The sequence below is a fragment of the Trichomycterus rosablanca genome, chromosome 20 (assembly GCF_030014385.1).
Source record: "Trichomycterus rosablanca isolate fTriRos1 chromosome 20, fTriRos1.hap1, whole genome shotgun sequence".
Lineage (NCBI taxonomy): Eukaryota > Metazoa > Chordata > Actinopteri > Siluriformes > Trichomycteridae > Trichomycterus > Trichomycterus rosablanca.
In genome coordinates this window covers 9,031,800-9,057,658 of record NC_086007.1, presented here as the reverse complement: position 1 = coordinate 9,057,658, position 25,859 = coordinate 9,031,800, and the positions used below count along the sequence as shown (strand labels likewise).

Below are 25,859 nucleotides of genomic sequence, written 5' to 3'. Positions count from 1 at the left end.
AAAAATAAAACATAACGTGGCTGAATGTACTAAAAATATGACTCAGAAACACTACATTTCTCTCCGTTATTACAGGTTATAAGTGCGCCATACTGCCCAAATTCATCGGTCGTTGTTTTAGTACAACAAACCACGTTACACTTTATTTTTCGCGTTTTCGTTTACCACGTCATCTCACACAATTAATCTTTTTAAAGACGCTTTGAAAATATCAGCGACAAACTTCATACGAGACACCAGCACAGTGGTTTAGCAAAGCACCCAAACCTCTACACTGTGACACGCCCACAGATGACGTCACGGTTCGCTCTGAGAAACCAAGTATTCTGTGGTGCCACATTGGCCCGCTAGTTCGCTGTCTGGAACCTCCTTTTTTGTGGTGGAAACGTGCAGAACCGGTTCAAAATCAAGTTCGCGAACCAGAACCGGAACCGTTCCGGTCGGTGGAAAAGGGGTACAATTGACCTGACTGCATGTTTTTGGACTGTGGGAGGAAACCGGAGCATCCGGAGGAAAACCATGCAGCCACAGGGAGAACGTGCAAACTCAGCACAGAAAGGACCCGGACCGAACCCAGGACCTTCTTGCTGTGAGGTGACAGTGCTACCCACCGAGCCACCGTGCCGCCCTCTCTAAAATACCCTCTCTAAAATACCCTCTCTAAAATGAAAGAAACGTATTTTTTTCAGATGTGATCCCCCAGATCTGTCCTTGTTGTGTATGTCGTTATGCAACATCGTATTTAATTTTTGCCTCCGTTTACAAATCTTGGTTGTGTTGTTTACCTGGATGCTGCGAAGAAACTGGTGACTTGGTAACCAAAGCTGGCATAATAAGCGTGTTCCATAATGGCCATCAGCTGAATACAGTTGTACCCTGGAGGAAAAAAAAACCAGCTGTGCTGTAAATTGTTTTTAAAAATAGCCAGAAATCCCACAGACTGAGTACATTTACAGCATTAAGCAAATAATTGTATCCAAACCTGGCAACCCTTACAATTTTGTGATTGAATATAGTGCAAGCAACTGAGAATTAAAGGTCTTGCTCAGGGCAAAATTGGCGACATTGGTGGGGATTGAACCAGAAACCTTGTGATTACCAGTCCAGTGCACTTTTAGCCTCTTTTGTACCCACAGACCTGGTTTAAAAGTGAACATAACTGGTCACTGGACAAAATCTGTTCTCTGTAGAGGAAATGTAAACCATACAGGTATATATATACCATGTTGAACAAATTTCAAGGAAAATCAGGTATTAAGTTTGTTTATTTTATCTTGTCTATATATTTTGAGGCCATTTTATATTTTAATTTTATATAGCTCTGATGTAGGTTAAATCTGTTCTTGTGTTGTCTTGTGTAAGAATTTCTTTTATGGTTTCAGACAGATGTACTTGTTGTTTGTCCTTGGTGTATTTGGGGCATTCTAGTAGGATGTGTTTTCTATAAGCATTATCATGGAATTGACTCACTGTTCTTTGTAGCGAGCACAATGTCCAATTTCCTGGGAAGCCTTTCCACAAGATTATTGACGTGTCTGAACATGTGCTTAATAAGTCAAAAAGAACATGTCTGGGCCACCCAGGTGTTTCAGCTGAGATTCGAATCTCGACTCTAGCAAGGCAGAATTGGCTAATACATCTAGCAGACAAAATTGGCTTCCAGTCTGCTGGGCGGGAAAGACCGGACCGGACCTTGGTTGCCCAGGGTGTCTGTACAGAAAGTGGAGGAGTGCAGAGATCGGGGCGTGGCTGTCCATACGCAAAGCTGAATGAGTAAGGATTGGTGGACTGTGCACACATCAGAGGGAGTGTGTGTCAGGCAAATATACACTCTCCTTGGACGCCATCGAGGTCCCCAGCAGCGGATTGGCTATGCTAAATTGGGAGAAAAGGGGGTAAAATGCATAAAAAAGAACAGGTCTGAGGTCAGGTAATGTAAAATAAAAGGACTGGCTTGCATTTGACATTTCTATTGACCCCAAAACGTTTCATTGGGCTCAGGTCAGGGCTTTGTGCTGGCCACTGAAGGTTCTTCCTACTAGACTCAAACCATGTCTATGTATACACCAGTTAGCAATGGGCGTGGCTGAAACTAGGAAGTAGAAAAGGTGTCCATATATTAAGTGACCATACAGTGTATCACTTTTATTACTCGTATGTGCAAATCAAAAAATCACATTAAACAACCATGCAACAAAGATGCTTTTGCTTTGTCCACCCCTACCTTCTTTTTATCCGACTTAGTCATTTCCAAATCCTAGACTGTAACATGCTGAAATGCAACATGGGAAAAATAGTAATAAAAGTAAAACACTCTATGGTCGGTCACTCAGTATGTGGACACTCTTTCTACTTGAAAAGAGACATATTGCATATTACTGATTCATAAGCCATCCAACCTCGTGCAACCAGTGCAGGCACCACATCCAGTCAGCAAAGGTTGCATCTTCAGCAGCACTGAAGAACCTCGTCAACCTCCCTCCCACAGGCGGGGTCAGTTGTTCGTCTTGGATGCTCGGCCAGGTCGAAAACACAGCCGAGATTTGAACTCGAACGCTCAAAATCTCGATATCTCAGTGGTGGTGGTGGGCTGACACATTAAACTACTGTCAACACTGTTCAAGTGCAGTATGGGTAATGTTTAATGTTTAAATATTTCATATCACTTCTTACATCTACGAGAGAAATAAATGAGAAATATAATTCAATCATAAAAATTTGATGCAATACTAAAAGATTTTAAGGCCCTTAGGTGGCACGGGGGTAAATTCTGATGGCTTGCGACTGCTGGGATGCAGGGTTCGAATCCCCAGCGGTGCTATCAGCCGGTCAGGTGCCCTGACGATGGAATAGCGTCTTGTCCGGGGTGAGTTACTGCATTGCAGTCAATGATTCAAAAGAAGCCAGATGAACTGCAACCCTGACCAGAATAAAACGACAGTAAAACATGAAACTAATATTAAAACATGACCAATTTTTTTAGATGTATAAATAAGATTAATCCGCCTGGTACTCCAAATTAACTTCGTTTTCTTCTTTCTGACTTTCCCCCGGCTCTTCCCTTCCAGCCTTGACAGATTAAATCTACATCCTGACATACAGTAGACAGGCTGTGGGCACTGGAGGGCACCCCAGGGATGACTTACGGGGTCATGTGGAGCCCTTCTGACCTGAATTAAATATAGAAACTTTGCTGCAGGATTTAACAACGCTGCTTTCTCGCTGACAGGGCTTTGAAAGTGTACGGAAGACTCGTGAGACGCGTTCGCTCGTTGTGTACGGCTCTTGGTTATTTATTTATTTCGTTAGTTGGTTAGGATATTTCATGACAGCACTGCAGCCTCTGAGGAAGCCTGGCTTGGCTCACATCTCCATGCTGCCAGGAACTTCTACAGCCTCGTAAGCTACAAAAGACGCCTTTGGCTTTGGTAAACCTTTGTCAAGCTCTACAATACGAAGTTACATGTACAAATGCCGCTTAAAACTTCACTGTGCAAAAAAGAAGCCTTATGTTAACCATGTCCAGAAGCGGCGTCGACTTCTCTGGGCTCAGAGGCATCTAGGATGGACCATCACACAGTGGAAACGTGTATTGTGGTCAGATGAATCAGCATTCCAGGTGTTTTTTGGAAAAAAATGGACACCGTGTGCTCCGGACCAAAGATGAAAAGGACCATCCAGACGGTTATCAGCAAAGTCCAAAAGCCAGGGTCTGTCATGGTATGGGGCTGTGTCAGTGCCCTTGGCAAAGCTAATTTACACTTCTGTGATGGCAGCATTAATGCAGAAAAGTACAGTACATTGAGATCTTAGAGCAACATGTGCTGCCTTCAAGACGTCGTCTTTTCCAGGGACGTCCATGCATTTTTCAACAAGACGATGCAAAACCACATGCTGCACACATTACAAAAGGCATGGCTGCAGGAGAAAAGGGTACGGGTACTAGACTGGCCTGCCTGCAGTCCTGATCTGTCCCCAATAGAGAATGTGTGGAGAATTTTGAAACGAAAAATGCAACAACGACGACCCCGTACTGTTGCACATCTTAAGACGTGTTTGCAGGAAGAATGGGACAAAATAAAACCTAAACACTAAATCACTTGGTCTCCTCGGTGCCAAACGTCTTTCAAGTGTGGTGAAAAGGACTAGCAACATTACAAAGTGGTAAATGCTTTACCGTCCCAACTTTTTTTGGAATGTGTTGCAAGCCTGAAATGCAGGAATGGATGTTTATTAATAAATTAAATGAAGTTAAGCAGACAAAACATGAAATATCTCAGGTTCATCCTGTCTGCAATCAAATAAAAGTCAAAGTAAATGTAAGGAACACTGTGTTGTTTTATTATTTGCATTTTCCATGCTGTCCCAACTTTTTCTGATTCGGGGTTGTATTATCAGTATTTTTTTCCCACTCATTCAAGCACCGCCTTCAAACCCACACACACAAAATATTCACACGCAAATGCAACCACACAGGAGACACAACAATGTCCACTCTACATGCCAGCAGCGGTCTGTAGATGTTTTTCTGACCCAAAAAGACCTGAAGAAGAGGCTCAGAGACACCTGACTCAATAGCTCATGCAAGCTTTTAATGCATATGACAGCGGCTCATCCTCTGAGCTACGGGGTTGCCAGGTTAAGCATCGCCGCCACTCAGGACGAAGTAGCAGCCCGGACAGATATAAAATGACCTTTCTTGAATCGAATAGAGCCATGAGGACTTCAGAGTGAAGGACTTGATGGAACTTTGGTTAATTTTACTCTTCCTTTCTATATGATGCACTTTTTTAAACAAAGAGTTGTGGCCTAGTAGTTAAGGTACTGGACTAGAAAGCAGAAGGTCGCTGGTTCAAACCCCACCACTGCCAGGTTGCCACTGTTGGGCCTTTGAGCAAGGCCATTAACCCTCAATTGCTAAGAGTGTATACTGAAAGTCACTTTGGATAAAAGCATCCCCCTTAATCTCTAATTCAGTCATTTCCGATTCCCAATTGTGAATCTGATGCCGCTTGGACACCCCCCGACCTGATCAATGAGGGTCGGATTACCACATGCCCTCTCCGACAGTTCCAATCTGCAGAAGCTTCTGATCACCTGCCAGTGTTAGGTTCCCATACAGAACCACATTGTGTATGGAGAGCCACCCCAAACCCTCCACCACCACCACTTGCACAGGCACCCGGACCAGCCTTGAAGATCACATGTCGTGACAACAGGTGGAAGTGACCCTGTCCGACCTTCCCTCCCTTAACCACAGCCAACTGTGTGTGTGTGGATACCCTTCCAGGTCGGTAGCTCTACTAAGATTTGAATTTGTGAACTAGACTATATTTAATGTACACTACATGACCAAATATATGTGGAGACTTGACAATAGGCTGTTGAACAAAGGGAAGAGTTGCCCCCCTCCCCATTTACACTTATTTCAGGCATCACTGTTTTTTATGGGGGGCTTTTTATGCAATTTTAGACTGTGTCTGTATAAAGTTATGCCAATTAAACCTTAAGGAAAATATGTGAGGTCAGGCATGGCTCATGTAGGATGAGAAGACCTGGCTCACAATACACATTCCAATTTATACCAAAGATGTGAAAGTCAGGGTGGGTTTATAGTCAGACAACTGTCCAGACCACTGGAGTTCCTCCACACCTAGTTCATCAAACCAGGCTTGAAAAGAATAAAGCCTTCCCAAAACTGAAAAAGGTGTCCAAATACTTTTGGCCTTGTCTTGTAGTGTACCTTTTGTGAATATGGTACTCTAAAGGCCTGTATGAATTTTTACCAAACAAAGAGAGAAAGATGTCCTACCAAGGTCTTTTATTCGGGGCAGCACATTGTGTGTGAAGTTGCTATAAGATGCCACTTTGCCCTCTGGGGACGCAATGCCAACGTGGGACTCGTATACCCGCAAACTGTGGGGCTTCCGTGGTCGAGGATGCTTGTGCTAGAACACAGAGAAAAAGTAAGTTGTATATATTTCATAAAATCTAAAAGAAAACATGTTAGTCCAGGCTTTAGAAGATATATTCATAAAGATTCTGTTTGAATTTAAAAAGAATTGATGAGGATTTACTCATATAGACATGCAGTTAACTCCAGAATATTATTGGCCCCCTTGGTAATGTTGGGGGGGGGAGCTGGGGTATATATAAGATATATATACAGTACATTGATCAGCCATAACATTAAAACCACCTCCTTGTTTCTACACTGTCCATTTTATCAGCTCCACTTACCATATAGAAGCACTTTGAAGTTCTACAATTACTGACTGTAGTCCATCGATTTCTTTACATACTTTTTAGCCTGCTTTCACCATGTTCTTCAATGGTCAGGACCCCCACAGGACCACCACAGAGCAGGTATTATTTAGGTGGTGGATCACTCAGCACTGCAGTGACACTGACATGGTGGTGGTGTGTTAGTGTGTGTTGTGCTGGTATGAGTGGATCGGACACAGCAGCGCTTCTGGAGTTTTTAAATACCGTGTCCACTCACTGCCCACTCCTACCTCCTTAGACACTCCTACCTAGTTGGTTCACCTTGTAGATGTAAAGTCAGAGATGATCGCTCATCTATTGCTGCTGTTTGAGTTGGTCATCTTCTAGACCTTCATCAGTGGTCACAGGACGCTGGAAATTTTTGGTTGGTGGACTATTCTCAGTCCAGCAGTGACAGTGAGGTGTTTAAAAACTCCATCAGCGCTGCTGTGTCTGATCCACTCATACCAGCACAACACACACTGGACTACAGTCAGTAACTCTAGAACTACAAAGTGCTTCTATATGGTAAGTGGAGCTGATAAAATGGACAGTGAGTGTAGAAACAAGGAGGTGCTTTTAATGTTATGGCTGATCAGTGTATAATAGTATTATAATACTCATGCTATAATAGTATATTTCAAAATCAGAGTATGGTCATTATATTGGCTGCAATACATCCAGCAGAACAAGTAAGAGTAAAAATCAATCTTATTGGGTAATATACTAAGAGTGCTTACCACATAGGGCTGAGGAGGATCCCAGTAGACCCAGTCATACACCACAGAAGTATCAAGCTTGGTGACGTACGTGGCCCAAGGTGAAATTCGGTACAGTCGCTCACCTTCTTTGGTGTGAAGTACCACCTATAGAGGGCGAGAAACGATTAGGTGTTACAGCAAGGGCAGCCAGAAGTGAAAATGCTGAGAGTGACAGTTTGTCTGTTTTACCGCCGCCTGTTTAGGGTCATGGTGGGTACAATTCACTGGGCGAAAGGTAGAAAACACCCTAGACAGGTCGCCAGTCAAAAAGCACAAATATAAAAGTCAGGGCAAAGACACACACACACACCTACGGCAATTAACCTGACTGCATGTCTTTTCGACTTGTGGGCGGACCCCGAAGAAACCCACGCAGACACAGGGAGAACATGCAAACTCACTCACTCACTCACTGTCTTAACCACTTATACAACTGGGTCGTGTGGGGGTGCTGGAGCCAATCCCAGCTTCTCAATGGGCGCAAGGCACACAGGAATACACTGGACGGGGCGCCAGTCCACAGCAGGGCAGACACACACACACACATACACACACCCATTCACCTATAGGGCAGTTCAGTGTCTTCAATTAACCTGACTGCATGTTTTTGGACTGTGGGAGGAAACCGAAGCACCCGGAGGAAACCCACGCAGATACAGGGAGAACATGCAAACTCCACACAGAAAAAACCTGGACCACTCCACCTGGGGATCAAACCCAGGATCTTCTTGCTGTGAGGCAACATTGCTACCCACCGAGCCTCCGTGCCGCCCCGTATTTCAAGCAGACATGCCTTATTTGGAATCATGTCAAAATTGACAGTTAGCCTTGAGGTTAGTGTTGAGGTCTAGGCTCTGTGCAGGCCCCATTGGAGCAATGTGACTGAAACAACTAAACTCAATATTTCAGAGGAGTTTCCACAAACTTTTGAACATACACTGTACCTAGAACAAAAAGTACAAAGTTCTTATCCCGGTCTTATTTACAGCCTTAATTCTGATCACCGTGACTAAACAGGATGAAAAAACAGAACAGGACATTTGATTGGGTTTGCAGTGTTCAGTTCTAATCTAACAATGTTACAGTTCTGGCTTCTCTTATCTGGGCCCGCAGTCACGCACCGTCACGGCACAGTCAGCATGGGGGAACAGATCGATGCCGAAGCATTTCTCCCAGCATGACGTACAAGCCTGGGGTGCCGTCTTTATCTGGCTCTATCTCACGATGGATCATTTGACACTGCCTTCTGCTAAACTAGCATGGAGAGGTAATGACTAGTCCATTGGTCACTGTAGGTGAACCACAGAGTAGCATCCTACTGGGTCTTGGTCATTGGTAGCATCACTCTGAAGGACTCACTGCTAATTCACTGGATGGATGAACAGAAACAGTGTCAGGCTGAATAGCAAAGCTTTTATTTTGTTACGCCATTTTTTCACATTTGTGCTTTGGGCTTTTTTAAGGTCTTATATTAAGGGTCTGTCTGAAAACCTAGTGAGCTCTCTAAATAGACGCATTTTACATCATCAAATGCACGCTCCAGAGAAGAAGGCATGTCTAAATTCTTAGATACCTTAAAATGCTGCCTACTAAGGTGCCTTATTTCGAAGCTTTAAACTGACTGAATAATAAGGGAGCATCCAATGCTTCCTTAGCAGTAAAAGCGACGTATAGTTTATCGTTTGACGTATAGTTTATTGTTTGTGTGTTTAATTCGGGTTGCCATGTATTTCTGATGTAGTCATTTCTGAAGGGTTTGGTGTCCATTGATGGCACTTTAATATTTATGATTTTTTTTTGTACAGTTCTTCCTTTTAACAACAGTTCGGCTTTTTCATGTCCTGCTATTCCACAACACCCTGGTATACAGTATAATCTTTTATCAAATTTTTGTTCTGTGATCTTTTATTATACAGCGGTACTGTCTAACTCGACGCCCCCAAAACTCAAAATCTTTGACGCTTTGTTCAGCGCTTGGCTTGAGCGGTGCGATGAATCTGCATTTGTGTGGAACAACCATTAAATTCACTCTGAAAGCTCCACATGTATCTGTGTTTATCTGGATTTTTCTCCTGTTTCACTTTTAAACTTGTGTTATAGCTCGGGTGCCGAGAAAGCTTTTCTGCAGGAGTCTAAAACGCTTATCACTTATAAAAAAAGCTTAATGTATTAAATGAATGACATAGAAACACTAAACCTCTCTTAATTATTACTTATAAGTTCTCTCCACTAATGAAATTCCTCGCTCGTTTTAGTACAATAAGTCACATTAATGCGCTTTTACTGATCAAGCATCTTCATGATTAAGAAGCATAAGGAAACAATAACGAATTAAAGATAAAGTGCAGGTTTTATTGTATTTTTTTATTGATAATTGTTTTCAACTGTGTTTCAGTGTTTATTATATTTGTGTTATTTTTAGTGTATAGGTGTCAAAAACACCACCATTATTTTACATTAGCCTTAAACATATGCAGTTCGACAGGACCATGGAACGCATTAACAGGTTTCCCATACATCCTTATGAGAAAAAATACCTTGAAACTCAATGCCTTTTTAAACTCGATGCCACTCCCAGAACCAACTGACGTTAAGTCTCAAGGTACCACTGTACTCTGTATCTTGATTAAACAGGAAAGGAAGTGGAAATAATGGGCACTTACAATCGAATTGGGGAAGAATGGGAATAATAAATAATCGTGTTGCTTAATAAATAGACAAAACATTATAAAGAACAACAAATTAGAACTTTATTATCAGCTATGCAAGAATTGTTTGTCTATAAAGGTTATTATAAACCTAGTCCTATTTTTAAAGCATTTATCCAATCATTGTTACTGACCAGAAAAATGCCAATTTTTTTTGGCTAGAGCGGCCAGAAATAATGAAAACCAACCAAGCACAGAAAACAGAGTCTGTATTTGATAAATAAATGATTATATATTAACAATATTTAGCTGAAATATATCCATGGTTCCTGTTCCGTCTTCTTTGATCAGACTTGCCAGATGTATTGCATTCTGCTAGAACTTTAAGCGCCACAAGTGTCTGACCGTTTTGGTCAAAATAGGGTTGAATCACATTGTCACTGGTATTAAATCCAGGATTCTGTTCAGGCCTGGAACAGTGAGCTGGTAAAAAAAGACCGTATGCTGTATTATTCTCCTAAAGGTTAATTAAGCCAAACCTGGAAGGACATTTGGCTAGGAAGACGTGAGCACCAGGGTGGGTTACCGCTTCTTATCACAGCCTGCCTGACCCCGGCTAACAATGGCAAGCCAGCAGCCAGACTGCAGGCCCAGCACCTGCTGAACTCCATCCAGGAACAGAGTCACCCTTATGTCCTTCAACACACTTCATTCATCGTGACTCATCACACTGTAGGCTTAATATAGCAAGCGGTGGCATTTAAAGAAACACGTTACCCTCTGGTGATAAGGGTAACTGGGTTCCACTGCTTGGGACTTTCCAGTCAGCTCTAGTAAAGAGAGTGACTTGCTTCTCCGGGGGAACTGATGAACATGAATGATAGCTGTCACAGACGCCACTGGAGTTAAACTTCACTACCAATCTTCCCCGGGGGAAGCACGTAGCAACACTTGCCACAAACTATGTAACAGCATGACACCGAAGGACTGTGGGTAAAAAACTGTTCCTCCTTTCTTTCTCTCTACCCCTGAGCCACCGTCCCAGCCCACAACCCAAACTCCTTCCACACACCAGCACCAGATACGCTCACAAGGACATCTCTGACCTCCTTAAAAATGCACCGATTCCATTAATTTCAATTACACTGATGCAACAGACTGACAATATGCACCAACGCATGGCCGTGCATACAAATGACTATTCATCTCATGACTGTCATCTACAAACCCCATATCCAGAAAAATTGTGATGTTTCTAAAATGCAATAAAAAGATGAATGTGATTTGTTAATTCTCTTAAATTAACTCTTGATCTTAGAAAGAAAAGATTTCCAATGTTTTTACTAATCAAGTTCATTATTGTTTGTAAATATTAACACATTTAGTATTTGATGCCTGCAACACACTCCCAAAAGTTGAGGCAAAGATACAGAAGAGATACAGGTTGGCATGTTTACCCCTGTGTTCCATCTGCTTTCCTATTAATGGTTTGGGAACCACAGACATTAATAGTTGCAGTTTGCAAGTGAAATTTTTCTCCATTGTTGCTTGATTTGACACTTCAGCTGCTCAACAGTCATAGATTTTTATTAGAAGGCTGATCTGGACTGCAGGCAGGCCAGTCAAGCACATACACTCTATGTCTATGAAGCCATGCCGTTGTAGCACATGTACGTAGAATGAGGAAATAACCACAGACCTTCTGGAAAAAGATGTCACCGAGATCAGTGGTCCTCAACCACCGGGCCACTTATTATTGTGCCACACAGAAATAATACATAATTAGAGATCGCTACAAAAGCAATGAAAACACTGCTTCCATTTCCAACATCCTATCTTTGTAAAGCGGGATTTTCTGCAGTGATGGCAACCAGAACAAAGTTGCGGAGTAGACTGGACATAAGGAACACACTTTAAGTGTTATTGTGTCCTATCACCACTAGGTGGTAGCATTTTATTTTAAATATAATAAATATAATATAATAAAATATATAAATATATTTTAAATTGAAATTATATCTTATATGAAACCAGTCCGTGGTGCAAGAAAGGTTGGGGACCGCTGACCTAGATAGCAATTCACACATATGCAAGTCACCCATGTCGTGGGCACCGATGTGCCCCAATATTGTGACAGACGTTAGCTTTTGCAGCTCTAGCTCATAACAGTCTGGAAGGTCCTTTTCGTCGTTGTCACAAAAAATGTATTGTCTTTTTTTCCAGAAAACATCTAAACATCTAAAACATGGACTCATCTGACCACAGAACATGTTTCCACTGTTATTCGGTTCATCTGACCTGAGCTCAGTTTTGTCAAGAGTTGCTTTCCTTAATGCAGCGACGGACGGTGTTAAGTGACAACACAGTCTGAATACAGTGGAACCTCAATTTAATGGAGTTCAGATTAAAATCTGGAAAATCAAATGTACGGTCTTATGTTTGAAATTCCTGCGATAAACGTACCAGGACTAGTAGTTCAGTAATTGTCCACTAGTCGGCGAAGTCTTTCTGTTTACATGAGTATTTTGTCGGGAGGCTCGCTTTGTTCTCGCCTTTTTCTCTGTTTAATTCTTAAATTTGCAAGTTCTAGTGCTCAGTTATGCACCAGCACTGCTCCAGTAGCCACCAGCAGTGCTTCAGACTCACTTAGAATCCCCACTGTACTTCTAACACCAAAAGGCTATATTCATCACAATAGGATGATGGTTTCTCACACAGTGTCATCTGAGGGCTTAAAGGTCAGACACAGTTAATAGTGGTTTCCATTCTTGCTCTACACTGACTGAGATTTCACCAGATTACCTAAATCTTTTCCCAATATTATGTAAGGTAGATGGTGAAAGACCTAAACTGCTTGCAATTCTGCATTGAAAATGTTCTTTTGTTCTTTTTTCTTTTATTGTCCCACTGGGTCTGTATTTAAATTCTAAAAAATCCCTGATGTAATCATGACATAAATTTCATCATTTTAATAAAAATAAAACAGACTGTAACTTTAAGACCTAACCAAACCTGCTGCCCGATCACAAGAAAACAGCTTGTTTTTAAAAAGGTTCAATAAATTGAAGTCTCACATTTCCAGACACTGATACAATCCTTTTTCGTCCTGTGGTTGGCTAGATACAGACAAAAATAGCTGCCCATCATCAATCTATATACAGTATAATAGTACAAGTCACTTTTGCGGCCAGAGAATATAAATACAGTGTTGATTATGCATGTTTTATGTTTCCCGGGCAAGTAAATGTCATATAGAGAAATAATATACATCACTTAAAAGGTCAAATTCTTTAGTTTTTCAAACAATTCAGATCATCTTAACGTTTGCAATAAAATTACAATGAATAACAATGTCTCTGAATACTGTCGTCTGAAGATAATGGTCATCAGGTGTAACTTCTATACCTGCACTATTAAAAGCATCATCACAGAATACATCACAGCTTGGATGGACAGTCTCTCCAGAGAGTGGTGCGTTCAGCAGAGCGCATTACCCGGACTGAGCTTCCTGACCTGCAGTCCATATATAGTAAACAGTGCTGGTCAAAGGCCAGGAAGATAGCAAAGGACCCCAGTCTTCCCAACAACTGACTATTTTTGCTGTTGTGGTCTGGAAAGCATAATCACTTCTTAAAGGCCAAGACAGAGAGGATGAGCAACCTGGACTACATTAATACACCTACGAATCATTTCTATTTTTGAGTAATATATATTTTTTCTCTCATTATTAATGTGGCCGGGCAGTCACAAAAGCATTTTACTACCAGTTGTACTGTGTATGACTGTGGGTGTGTTCGAAAACCTAGTGCACTCTCTACATAGACAGCATTTTACGTCATCCTACGCACACTACCGAGAAGGAGGCTGTTCGAAATCCTGGATGCCTTAATATCCTCCCTAGTAAGGTATCTTAAGATTTCAACGCTATTTTGACGTAAGAATGAGTGAGCATCCAATGCCGCCTTAGCGGTGGAGGCAATCCCAGCATTCAATGTGGCACAACTTCTCACAGAAAAAAAAAAAACATGGCGAACGATGCGAAGGAACGAACAAGTTATTTTCAAACGTAAATAAATTATTATTGATTTTTAATTTGTATAAACATGTACAAGTGTATTTATTTGCAAGGTCGGGCTTTTTAAGGACAGTTTAACCGTTTTCGGTACATGGAGGGAGGGAGATGTTATTTGACATGCTAGCGCATTGTGCCACCTCATCCCATTGGTTTAAATGGCATGATGCTGACTGTGTTAGCTTAGTAAGCAAAACCCGATGTTATCGCTGTCTAAGTAGTGCGTTTGAATAACCTGCCTTATAAGTCAATGACTAAGTACACAGTGAGACAGCAAGGCAGCTCACATGGTTTTCGAACACACCCTATGTATGTTACAAATAAACTTTGATTTGATTAAAACTCTTAAGGGTCCTGATTACACAAGCATGCATTCCTACCTTCAATTTGGAATTGTGAGCCACTGCTGGTGACCCGTCTTCTTTGGGTGGTACGTGCAGCTCCCATTTCCCAAATTCCTTTTTTTTATACGGGTGAGAGAATTTATCCCAGTCATCTGTTCAAAATAAAATGAAAACATCTGTAAATCTGACACATTCACATTAATACAGTCCTAATAGAAAAAAGTCCTAATAGGTGCACGTGTGGCACAGCGGCCTAATACGCTATCCCACCACTAAAATTTCAGTGAGTTCAAGTTTAACTGGCTGTACCTGAGGGAGGGAGGTTGACGGGGTTATATTACTGCTGTACCTTTGTGACCTCTGCTGTCTGGTCTAGGCACCTGCACTAGTAATGGCTTCTTTGTGGAGTGCACAGCACGTCTCTCTGTACACTCTGTAGCCATGACTGAGGGGGCATGTTGTTGCATCAGATGTTTATTTTATCAGCTCCACTTACCATATAGAAGCACTTTGTGGTTCTACAATTACTGACTGTAGTCAATCTGTTTCTATACATACTTTTTTAGCCTGCTTTCACCCTGTTCTTTAATGGTCATGACCCCCACAGGACCACTACAGAGCAGGTATTATTTAGGTGGTGGATCATTCTCAGCACTGCGGTGACACTGACATGGTGGTGGTGTGTTAGTGTGTGTTGTGCTGGTATGAGTGGATCAGACACAGCAGCGCTGCTGGAGTTTTTAAATACAGTGTCCACTCGCTGTCCACTCTATTAGACACTCCTACCTAGTTGGTCCACCTTGTAGATGTAAAGTCAGGGATGATCGCTCATCTATTGCTGCTGTTTGAGTTGGTCAGCTTCTAGACCTTCATCAGTGGTCACAGGACACTGCCCACGGGGCGCTGTTGGCTGGATATATTTTTGGTTGGTGGACTATTCTCAGTCCAGCAGGGACAGTGAGGTCTGAGCAGCATTGCTGTGTCTGATCCACTCATACCAGCACAACACACACTAACACACCACCACCATACACATCAGTGTTACTGCAGTGCTGAGAATGATCCACCACCTAAATAATACCTGCTCTGTAGTGGCCCTGGGAGAGTCCTGACCATTAAAGAACAGCATGAAATAGACAGACTACAGTCAGTAATTGTAGAACTACAAAGTGCTTCTATATGGTAAGTGAAGCTGATAAAATGGACAGTGAGTGTAGAAACCAGGAGGTGGTTTTAATGTTATGGCTGATCGGTGTACATACGGTGTATATACTGCATTTTTTCACCTGCACAAGTTCAACGCATTATTCCTCGACTTTGTGCAGGCGCCATCAATTATCCAGCAGAGGTTATTATTGCATTAGTTATGACACCCCTATCTGGCTCCCCACCCCGTATGAGCAACAGCCAATCGCTGCCCAGTCCAGCCGGATGGCAGAGCTGAGTTTCAAACCGACAAGTTTTAGCGTGTTTTACTGCTACTCCACCTAAGTGGGTCATAAAAATATTGCTTTAATTATTAGTATTATAAAGATATTATGAAATCTAAAGTAGTAGCTTGTTAACAGTTGAGGAATGTGACTAGTTATATGAAGTTTGCTGGTTCAAGCCCCACCACCAATACAGAGTTGCCACTGTTGGCCCCTATGCAATTCCCTTAACCCTAAATTGCTTGCACTGTAATGAGTTACAATTATAAGATGCTTTAGATGTAAATGTAAGTGAAACTTCTGGAACTGCTGCTATCTGAGACGGTTCTAAAATGATTCAATCAATCGTATCCTTCAGAACTAATGGAATGCAGCTCTAACCTGCCTCTGGCTAAAAAGAACCTGAAAGTTATACACACTAAAGTCTCCGGTGAGAAACAAAGCCTCCGCGGCCGGTGCCCACTCCTTGAAGACCACGCTGTTGTCCGGCAGTCGATGCGCTCCGAAGGTCTTATAGCTGCGAGTGAACTGATCAAAACCTCCCTCGGCCTCCTCAAGGAGGCTCAGCTGCTTCTGGAACAGGCCGTACCTGCCATAAAAAAAAAACACACAAACAAGGGCATATGCACATCAATAAACAAGGACTGCAGGGCTTAACCTCACTATTCTAACCTTCAATACAACAAAGGGCAGGTAAATATTGTGAAAAATTAATAAGGATGATGTCCCGAGGCATAAATCATGAGAACACATCAGTGGATGTTTATACAGATTATAAAATTCAAGGATTTTAAAAGTGAAATATAGAAACTTTGTTCAAAAGCAACTGCCTGGTGAATACAGTCTTATTTCGCATTAAAAGATTCAGTGTAAATTATGAACATGCTGACTTTGGGTAGTTTTATGGACGAGGTGCATTGTGAACTCTCTCAGCAACACACTGGAGCTGTACAACGTAAACGTTCACACCTTACACAGCCAGAAAAAAGCTAAAAAGAGGACAGGGAAAAACTATTTTAACCAATATTTGAAATATATAAGGCTATAATTTGATAGTTTGCCAACCCAACTTTTACTTTTTGGTTTATGTGTATTGGTAATAAATCCAAGTACTATTTAAAAGAAAAAATTATATTATTAAATTTATTAAACATATTACAATTTATCATATATTATCATATATATTATTAGTAAATATTATCATAGTAAATGTATTATCATATTTTATAGAGATGGAAGGATCGATCGGCTATGTATTGGTATCGGCCGATTTTTAATCAAAATATGCAATTGGCGATCGGCCGATATTTCTCAAATTTAGCTGATCCCGAGAGCGACAGTCCGATCGCATCCCAAGTGCGCTGCTATCTTTCAGAGGCTACCATCCCACAGAGCGAGCAAGCACTAGCGTATTGGAAAAGCAATAAGGCCCGCTTACCCGCTCTTACCGAAGCCGCTCGAGCCTTGCGCCTCTGCGCCTTGCACAAGCATGGATAGTGAAAGATTGTTTAGCGTCGCTTCAAATATACCGACTGAAAAGAGGAACAGACCGTCATCCCAGAAAGCTGAAATGTTACTCTTTGTGAAAAAAAATATGCCTTTAAAGCTCAACATTAAGAACCAGTAAGTTCGTTGGGCAGATGGGACTTTTCCCCATTAAAACAGGCCCAGTTGTTTAATTTCAAACGTTCCATATTTTATATAGCTGCTTTTGACTGCATTTATGTAATATACTGTTTTTTCGTGTTAAAATAATTAATGGTCTAAATTTAATTATTGCAGTATTTTCACTGCATTTGTTTAATTCACAGTTTTTTCGTTTAAAACATTAAGGGCTATGTTTAATATTGCAGTATTGACTGTTTAATTTACTGTTTTTCCGTGTTAAAATAATTAATGGTCTAAATTTAATGATTGCAGTATTTTAACTGTATTTGTTTGATTTACTTTGTTTATTTACTAATTTTGTTAAAGATATTATACTGTTTCACATGAGTTCGTTAAAAATGGTAATAAACCAGATTAGACCATGTTTCATGTCTTGCTTGCGCTAAAAATTGCATGTTGCCCTGCCGTGACGTATAGCCCCGCCCTCGATCGGTATAGGCTATTGGCCGATCGCGCTGAAAGGTGATCGGAATCGGTCTCAAAAACGCTGATCGGTCCATCTCTAATATTTTACTTGCAGCAATAACAAATTGGATTTCTTTGTATAGGACTTTCTTTACCAGCCTCACATTTTAATAAATGCAAAAGAAAAATGTTACTTTTATGGTTAGAGGTGAAGTCTCCCAGAGAGAAGCAGAAAGATAATGTGGACACTTTTGCATGAGCTTGTTGGACCACAGGTGTTAATACAGACACTTAGGCCCTAAACCCTCAATTGCTTACAGTGTAATGAGTTAGAGCGCATTGACAGGGGAAGCGGCAAAACCGCAAGCCTGCCGCTGTGTTCAGTGCTTGGCTGGAGCGGTGCAGTAAGACGTCATCAAAGTGCGAATATGAGACGAATCTGCATTTGTGTGAAATAACAGTCAAATTCACTCTGAAAGTGATCTGCATCTGCATTATGCATCTAGCGGGTATAATTGGCAGTGCCTGCAGGGAGGGATGACCGGATTATGTGGGCGGGGGTTTTAAAATGCTGTGTAAGGACCATGATTGGCGGACAGAGGCACATGTGCAGATGGACTACAGTCAGTAATGATAGAACTACAAAGTGCTTCTATATGGTAAGTGGAGCTGATAAAATGGACAGTGAGTGTAGAAACTAGGAGGTGGTTTTAATGTTATGGTTGATCGGTGTATATCAAAGTTTGCAACCTTTGCACACGTTTCCACAGGTTACACAGAAAGTCTTTGACATTAATATATAAGATGTACCGCAATTCATCCAACAGTTCACACATCAGAACGCAAACGAACGCCAGTATAACTGAAATAAAAACAGATTTCCTTTTTTAAAAAAGGTCTCTTAAACCCTCTTTAATATATCTAAAGCCTGAACTCAATACTGTGAACCGGTCGAACCTTGGATTTCACTTCAAGTTTACTTCAAATCTCTCAGAGACTTTCACATCAGAAAAAAAAACACTTTTTTTGGAAGAAACTTTCAATTAAATCCCAGAGCTTTGGAAAGACATAAATAAATAAACACACTGTAAATCCATCCAATGTTTTTCATTCCCGGTATCACTCAAAACAACTTTCTTTCAGTTAAGAACATCTAGTGTAACTGAGCAGAAAATAAATCAGATTTGTGTAACAAATAAATAGCAAACAAATGATGCCAATTTCTTTTAACTGAATACGAGCCATCATCAGTTGACAGTTCACCGTCTTTATGCCAGACAAACGCACACAGACTAGTAGTTTCAAGTAGTTTTTCATCAATCACTTTGTCCTGGTCAGGGTCAGTGCAGGTCCGGTTTCACTGGGAAACACTAGGCCCCTGACAGGAATTCCCTGGACGGGGTGCCAATCCATTGCAGGTATTCGGCCACCACCACTCAGACATAGCCAACTGTGTCTGTATAGATACTTAGCCAGCCTGTAGCGCTGCCAAGATCCGAACCCAGACTGCTGGGTAACCAAACAATAGAGTTAACACCGGTCTCTTAACGCTCCTTTTGACATTATTAGTGTAAAATTCTAAGACAAGCAGAGATTTAACTTCATACTGTTACATGATGCAAAATATCCAAATTATTTTTAATTAAAAAAAAAATTACGCTTGAGCTTCAGTGTTTATGGTTTAAATTATTTAGCTGATAAAAAGCTTTCCTGTTCAAAATATCAATGCATAACAGTCCTGTTATTGTTTAATTCAAGGTAGGGCTGCACGATATTTCGTTTCAGCATCGACATCGCGATGTGTGCATGCGCGATAGTCACATCGCAGGACGTGCGATGTTACTTAATGCAAATTAAATCAAATACGTCATGCTAAAACTTTTTTGCTGCTTGACACAAAACGAAAATTCACACCGTTCTCATTTTCCATGACATATCTACCAGTGTGTTCAACAACCTAGTGAGCTGCCTTGCTGTACTACCTACATAGGCAGCTGCCACAGTAGAGAGGATCCTAATAAGTCAATGACTTAGAAGGCAGGTTATTGGAACGCGCCCGATTCCATCGGGTTTCGCGTTTAGCATTTAGCATCTTGCCATTAAAACCAATGGAATGAGGTGGGACGGCGCTAACATGTCAACATAACATCTCGATTCGTGTACAGAAAACTGTTACATTTGCTGACAAGCCCAAACTTGCAAAGAAAAACACTCGTTAAAAATTAATAATTATTTATTTACGTTTGAGAGAAGAGATGCCGCAGTGTATTCTGTGATTGGCTTCATCACTAAGGACGCTTTAGAGTCTCACTCGTTCTGCCTCAGCATTGTGCTTAGTAACTAAGGCATCTAAGTAACTAAGAAATCTCGGATTTGGAACAGGTGTATAGCTGCTCTTTTGTTTGTATAGTTTTTAAAAAAATAATGTTTACTACTTGAAGAGGTTTTGATTGTGAAATAAAATATTAAATGACCAATTTTGTCAATCCTGTTAATTCCCTCATGTGATATTGAAGCTTTCTTAGTTTAATGCTCAGTTTCAACCGAGTACAAAGATGTAGCTTGTCATAATCTTTTGTATCCCTTGTAGGCACCACCCTTTTTCACAGATGAGCCCCTTATTTAGAGTAAGATACATGCATTATTAATATTATTAATAATGTGGTGAAAATTCCTGCATTTTTTTAATATCGCAATATAATCGCAGGGAAAAAAAATATTGCAATGTCAGTTTTTTCCAATATCGTGCAGCCCTAATTCAAGGACGAATATGAATAGCAGCTCAATCTTGGAGAGATGGTACTTGTGTAAACAGACCTGCCACATGCACACGAAGAGCGGGTGAGGTCGAGTGAAATATCAGCACCGATCTTTATCACTTATTTTTGTAAAATAGATCACTGTCCTCTTTTAAAAATGAGTTCAAATGCTAATTTAACCAACAGCATTAATCACACAATTAAATCTGTCGAATTCTGTGAGAATTTATCATTAAAATCCTTAGTGTCAATATTTAGGTGGGATTTTTTATAATTTGGCAACTAGCTTTTTTAGGTATGTCTAGATACCAGCGATAAAAGACTGATCAGCAAGCACCCAGGTGGCGCAATGGGATATTCCGCTAGCACACCGCGAGTTCGAATCTCAGCTCTGCTACCGGTCTGCTGGGCTCCACATAGCGGGCACAATTGGCAGTGCCTGCAGAAGACAAAATTGGCCACTAATGTCTAAGACCGAACTAAAAAGGGGGCAGGGTCTTAGGCACTGCGCAAGGACCCTGGTTAGTAACAAGAGGCGCCTGTACAGATGTGAAGGAACGTGAGGGTCAGTGTGTGACTCTCCATGCGCTAAACTAACCTCATGCGCAAATCCACCAAAGTATGGGTGAATAAGAGTGGGCTGCGCAATGGTCTAAAGGAGCGTGTGTCAGGCAAATATATGCTCCTTGAACGTGATCAAGGTCCCCAGCAGCAGAAGGCTAATTGGCTACGCAAAACTGGGAGAAATTTGAAAGAAAATGTGTAAATAAAATAGCAAAAAAAGCATTTCACTAAAGACGAACAGCAGATCTGCTCCCTCCAATCCAGTCTGAATCTCAGACATAAACCCTGATGCCCTCCTGAAAGACACCACCATTAAAGTCAATCAAAGGCAGCGGACTGGGAGCAGGACAGCCTCACTGACACCCAATAAAGCGCTGATATTCCTGACATGTCGGGCAGCAGCTGATTAGAGTCTGCAGAGCACATCCAAACTGCATCTCAATCAGCCTGTCAAGGAAAGTTCATTGAAAGTTGATTTGGAACCCGGTCATTATTGTCCCTCCAGGAGCTACTGAATCAAAACTTGGACCAACCTGCTTATTAGTAATAATGAGCGCACAAACGGCTTCGACTGTGGTGTCCTTGATACTCTTCTCCAGAGTTCGACAAACAGGTGACGAAATTACACAAACCTACGACTACAGCACTGCAAATGCTTCTACAAATACCGAACATTTCATTTCAACACTTCTACAAATACCGAACATGTCCATCAATTTCATAATGAAGTAGAAATAGGAGTCTGGTCATTTACAGATGTTGCTTAAAAAGGATACGCTTGCTGTTTGATTCAGCAATGGTTAGCAAGACATACAGATGTTTTTTTTCACACCCACCCAATTTCAACACTGAATGGGTAATATACAATACAAGGAAAACACCAACTTTCTGTTGAGTCAACCGCTACAGACCTCCAAACTTCATGTGGCCTTCAGATTAGCTCAAGAACAGTGTGTAGAGAGCTTCATGGAATGGGTAACTATGGCCGAGCGGCTGCATCCAAGCCTTACATCACACCGCCACTGGACTCTAGAGCAGTGGAGACGTGTTCTCTGGAGTGACGAATCACGCTTTACCGTCTGGCAATCGATGGACGAGTCTGGGTTTGGCGGTTGCCAGGAGAACGGTACTTATCTTGACTTCAATGCATTGTGCCAAGTGTAAAAATTGGTGGAGGGGGGATTACGGTGTGGGGGTGTTTTTCAGGAGTTGGGTTCGGCCCCTTAGTTCCAGTGAAAGGAACTCTTAATGCTTCAGCATACCAAGAGATTCTGGACAATTTCATGCTCCCAGCTTTGTGGGAACAGTTTGGGGATGGCCCCTTCCTGTTCCAACATGACTTCGCATCAGTGCACAAAGCAAGGTCCATAAAGACATGGATGAGCCAGTTTGGTGTGGAAGAACTTGAAAGGCCTGCACAGAGTCCTGACCTCAACCCGATAGAACACCTTTGGGATGAATTAGAGCGGAGACTGCGCTTCTGAAAGAATGGTCAAAAATTCCCATAAACACACTCCTAAACCTTGTGGAAAGCCTTCCTAGAAGAGTTGAAGCTGTTGTAGCTGCAAAGGGTGGGCCGACATCATATTAAACCCTATGGATTAAGAATTGGATGTCATGCTGGACACATGCTGGAACCAGAGCTGGGATCTCGAGTACATCGTATCGAATCTCAGCTCTGCCTGCCGGCTAAGGCTGAGCGGCCACATGAACAACGATTGGCCTGTTGTTCAGATGGGCGGGACTAGGCCAGATGGGGTCTCTCTGTCTCATGACTGGTGCAATTACGACCTCTGCTGGCTGACTGATGGCGCCTGCACAGAGATGAGAAAAGAGTGCTCTCAGGGTGTGTGTCTCCGTACACAACGCTGAGCTGCACTGCACTCGTCAAAGTGCAGGTGATAAGATGCATACGGCATGCTGCCCACGTGTCGGAGGGGGTGTGGGTTAGCTTCGTTCTCCTCAATCAGAGCAGGGATCGGCATTGGTGGAGAGGAAGCATGTCGCAAGCGGGCAATTGGACGCGCTAAAAAGGGAGAAAAAGGGGTTCTGGACCCATCACAACCCTAATTAGGCTACAGCAGTTACGTAAAATGAATAAATGATAAAACAGTAAAGCTACAGAAGTTCTGCGCTCCACCTCCAGTTAAAGAACTCAGAGAAACATGAATGTAGGAGTAAACTTATCAGAATGTACTCAGATGGAAAAACAGACACAAAAGAGCTTTGGAGACAGGCTGATTAAATTCACGGCTCTTGAGCGTTTGCCAGCGGTTAGTAAGTATTCAGCACGTCCTCTCACTGTAATATGCACAGGTGTTCAATGCAAGCCTGAGTGAAGAGAACAGCTGGAGAAAGTGGTGTGATCTCACCACAGAGAACGCTGCCAGCCTGACATGACCTGCGTTTTATTACAGCCAACACCTCGGAAATACGGGAACTGAGGATTTTTAAATGTGGTACTTGGGCACTGCGGCACAATGAAACTCGAATGAGAGGTACCCGGGCCCGGAAGTCGTAATGATTAAAGTTGGTGGTGAACACCAATGCCTGTAAGACTTGGCAATATAAAATTTGAAGTACAGTAATATATCCCTCGCTATATCGCGCTTCGACTTTCGCGGCTTCACTCTATCGCGGATTTTATATGCAAGCATGTCTAAATATAAATCGCGGATTTTTCGCTGGTTCGCGGATTCCTGCTGACAAGGAGTCTTTTTATTTCTGATACATGCTTCCTCAGTTGGTTTGCCCAGCTGATTTCATACACGGGACGCTATTGGCGGATGGCTGAGAAGCTACCCAATCAGAGCACGCGGTTAAGTATCCTGGGTGCTGATTGCTGAGAAGCATTAGATTCCGCTTTATGCTGTATAACTGTGCGTAGCGCTGGACAATAATTCGATATCGATATATATCGCGATAGAAAATGTTTCAATAACGGTGATATGATTTTTAAACAAATTCGATCGATATGCATTACGTCAGTGCGCTTTGCCCTTGTTACTTTTTTGCGGAAGCATTTCCGCTCGCAGGTGTTCCCACAGGGACGCAATTCAACAGCGCACCTCAAGCGAGTAGTTCTCCATCAAAACAGTGCAGTAATACACTCAACATAAATGTCAACCACCAACACAATTACAGAAAAAGTACTAGTACAGAGTACTAATACCAGTCATTAATACTACTTCTTATTAGTTGTGGCGCGCTACGAATAAAGGCACTAAAGGGACGATATTCGCGTTCCACTGTTGCCAGATTGGGCTGTTTTCCTCCTAACTGGGCGTTTTTATTTTCAAAAACAATTTAATAGCATTTAATTAACACTTCTATTTACAAGAAAATATTCCGTTTTAAGAATCCCCAGCATTGTAGAAGGCTATTAAAAGTAAAGTCAATTTTCAATGCTGATTTGGCTTAATAGTGTTGGTCAGAATGTATCATATTCTTGAAAGAAAATTAAAATTTGTTTTCCATGCATTCACACTGGCATGTTCTGGGGTTCAGATGAGTCTCATCAGTACACACAAGTTTGCAATCAAATGATCAAGTATTGCAAAGGAATATCTTTGAAATTCTTCCTCGTAATGTTAAGGTTATAGGCTATATTTTAGTTTTTCACTTGTCAGGGAAAATTAGAAAAAGTAAAAAGCTTATTACGCTAGGCTTGATGTTATTCTACATGACACTCACTGCCTGTATAGGTAAACGAGTGAGTGACCAAAACACTACTAGATCCACAGCAACTTGCCACATAAAAAAATAAGGTATCAGACAGTTTCTGTGCCACCCCTGTGTGAGCAATGGTCTCAGTCTGGCCACCCCTATGAAAATTGTCTGGCTCCGCCACTGTCCACAGTTGAAAAAGAAGCAGATGAAATAGCTGATAAGAGAGGAAGAACTAATTCAGTGGTGTAATCAGCTTGTATTTCTTGCCAGAAACCAGAAAAGAGTGTTCTTGGCAGTTTTTCTGACATTTGTATTATTCATATCGATATCGGAATTATATCGTATCGACCGAAATTAGGAGTTATATCGTGATATAAATTTTAGCCATATCGTCCAGCCCTAACTGTGCGGGAAATGTTTATAAGAGTGTGGGAGGGTTTTTAAGGGCTTAAAATATATAAAAAATAACCATATAAACACATGGTTTTTACTTCGCGGATTTTCACCTTTCGCCGGGGGTTCTGGAACGCAACCCCCGCGATCGAGGAGGGATTACTGTATACACTCATTGAGCACTTTATTAGGTACAACTATCCTAACTGCCCATCTGCTGCTCTGTAAACAGTGGGTCAGTCTGAAAACCTAGTGGTCCTTTTATATCGGGGTGCCCAATACGTAGATCGCACAGTGCACGCTGGTAGATCGCGCCTCATTCAAACAGGTCAACGTGATTGACATGAAATGTGGCCACTGTTTCTTTCATTTGCGGTTTGCTACCATAGCTACGCCTCTCAGCCCGCCTAAAGCACGACTAATCTAGAAAGTTTTCATTCATCAGTAGCCAGTTTGTGCCATTTTTGAATTTTTTTTTCTTTTGTAACCTACACTGTATGTGAAGATGAGTGCAACCAAGCACAAAAAAAACAAAAACGGTTCTATTCGAGCAAGAACACTGCAAAGACGGCCGGTCGTCCATACGTGGAAAAAGCCGACCCAGAATTTTTAGATCTCATGTTACATCCAGAAATTTTAACCCTACAATCTAGCCGCTCAGGTGGCGCAGCGGTAAAGTACGCTAGCGCACCAGAGTTGGGGTTTCGAATACATCGTATCGAATCTCAGCTCTGCCTTTCCGACTGGGCTGGGCGGCAGCATGAACAACGTTTGGCTGTTGTTCAGGGTTAGGGGTAAGAAAGTCGGATCATAGGTCCTCATAACTGGTGCGACTGCGGCCCCTGCTGGCTGACTGATGGCGCCTGCACAGGGCTGAGGAAT

The 25,859-nt window shown here is 41.8% G+C and overlaps 1 protein-coding gene across 3 annotated transcripts in view; it reads right to left on the bottom strand.

Annotated features, from left to right (window-relative positions):
- Positions 1–25,859, bottom strand: part of gbe1b (glucan (1,4-alpha-), branching enzyme 1b) — a 150,883-nt gene that overhangs the window by 116,732 nt on the left and 8,292 nt on the right. For all 3 annotated transcript variants that reach the window (XM_063016416.1, XM_063016417.1, XM_063016415.1), the window contains exons 2-6: positions 15,939–16,108; positions 14,126–14,241; positions 7,005–7,130; positions 5,813–5,948; positions 786–876 (exon numbers count right to left, since the gene is read on the bottom strand). In XM_063016416.1, coding sequence (XP_062872486.1) covers positions 786–876; positions 5,813–5,948; positions 7,005–7,130; positions 14,126–14,241; positions 15,939–16,108 — 639 coding nt within the window. The remainder of the gene's footprint in view (positions 1–785; positions 877–5,812; positions 5,949–7,004; positions 7,131–14,125; positions 14,242–15,938; positions 16,109–25,859) is intronic.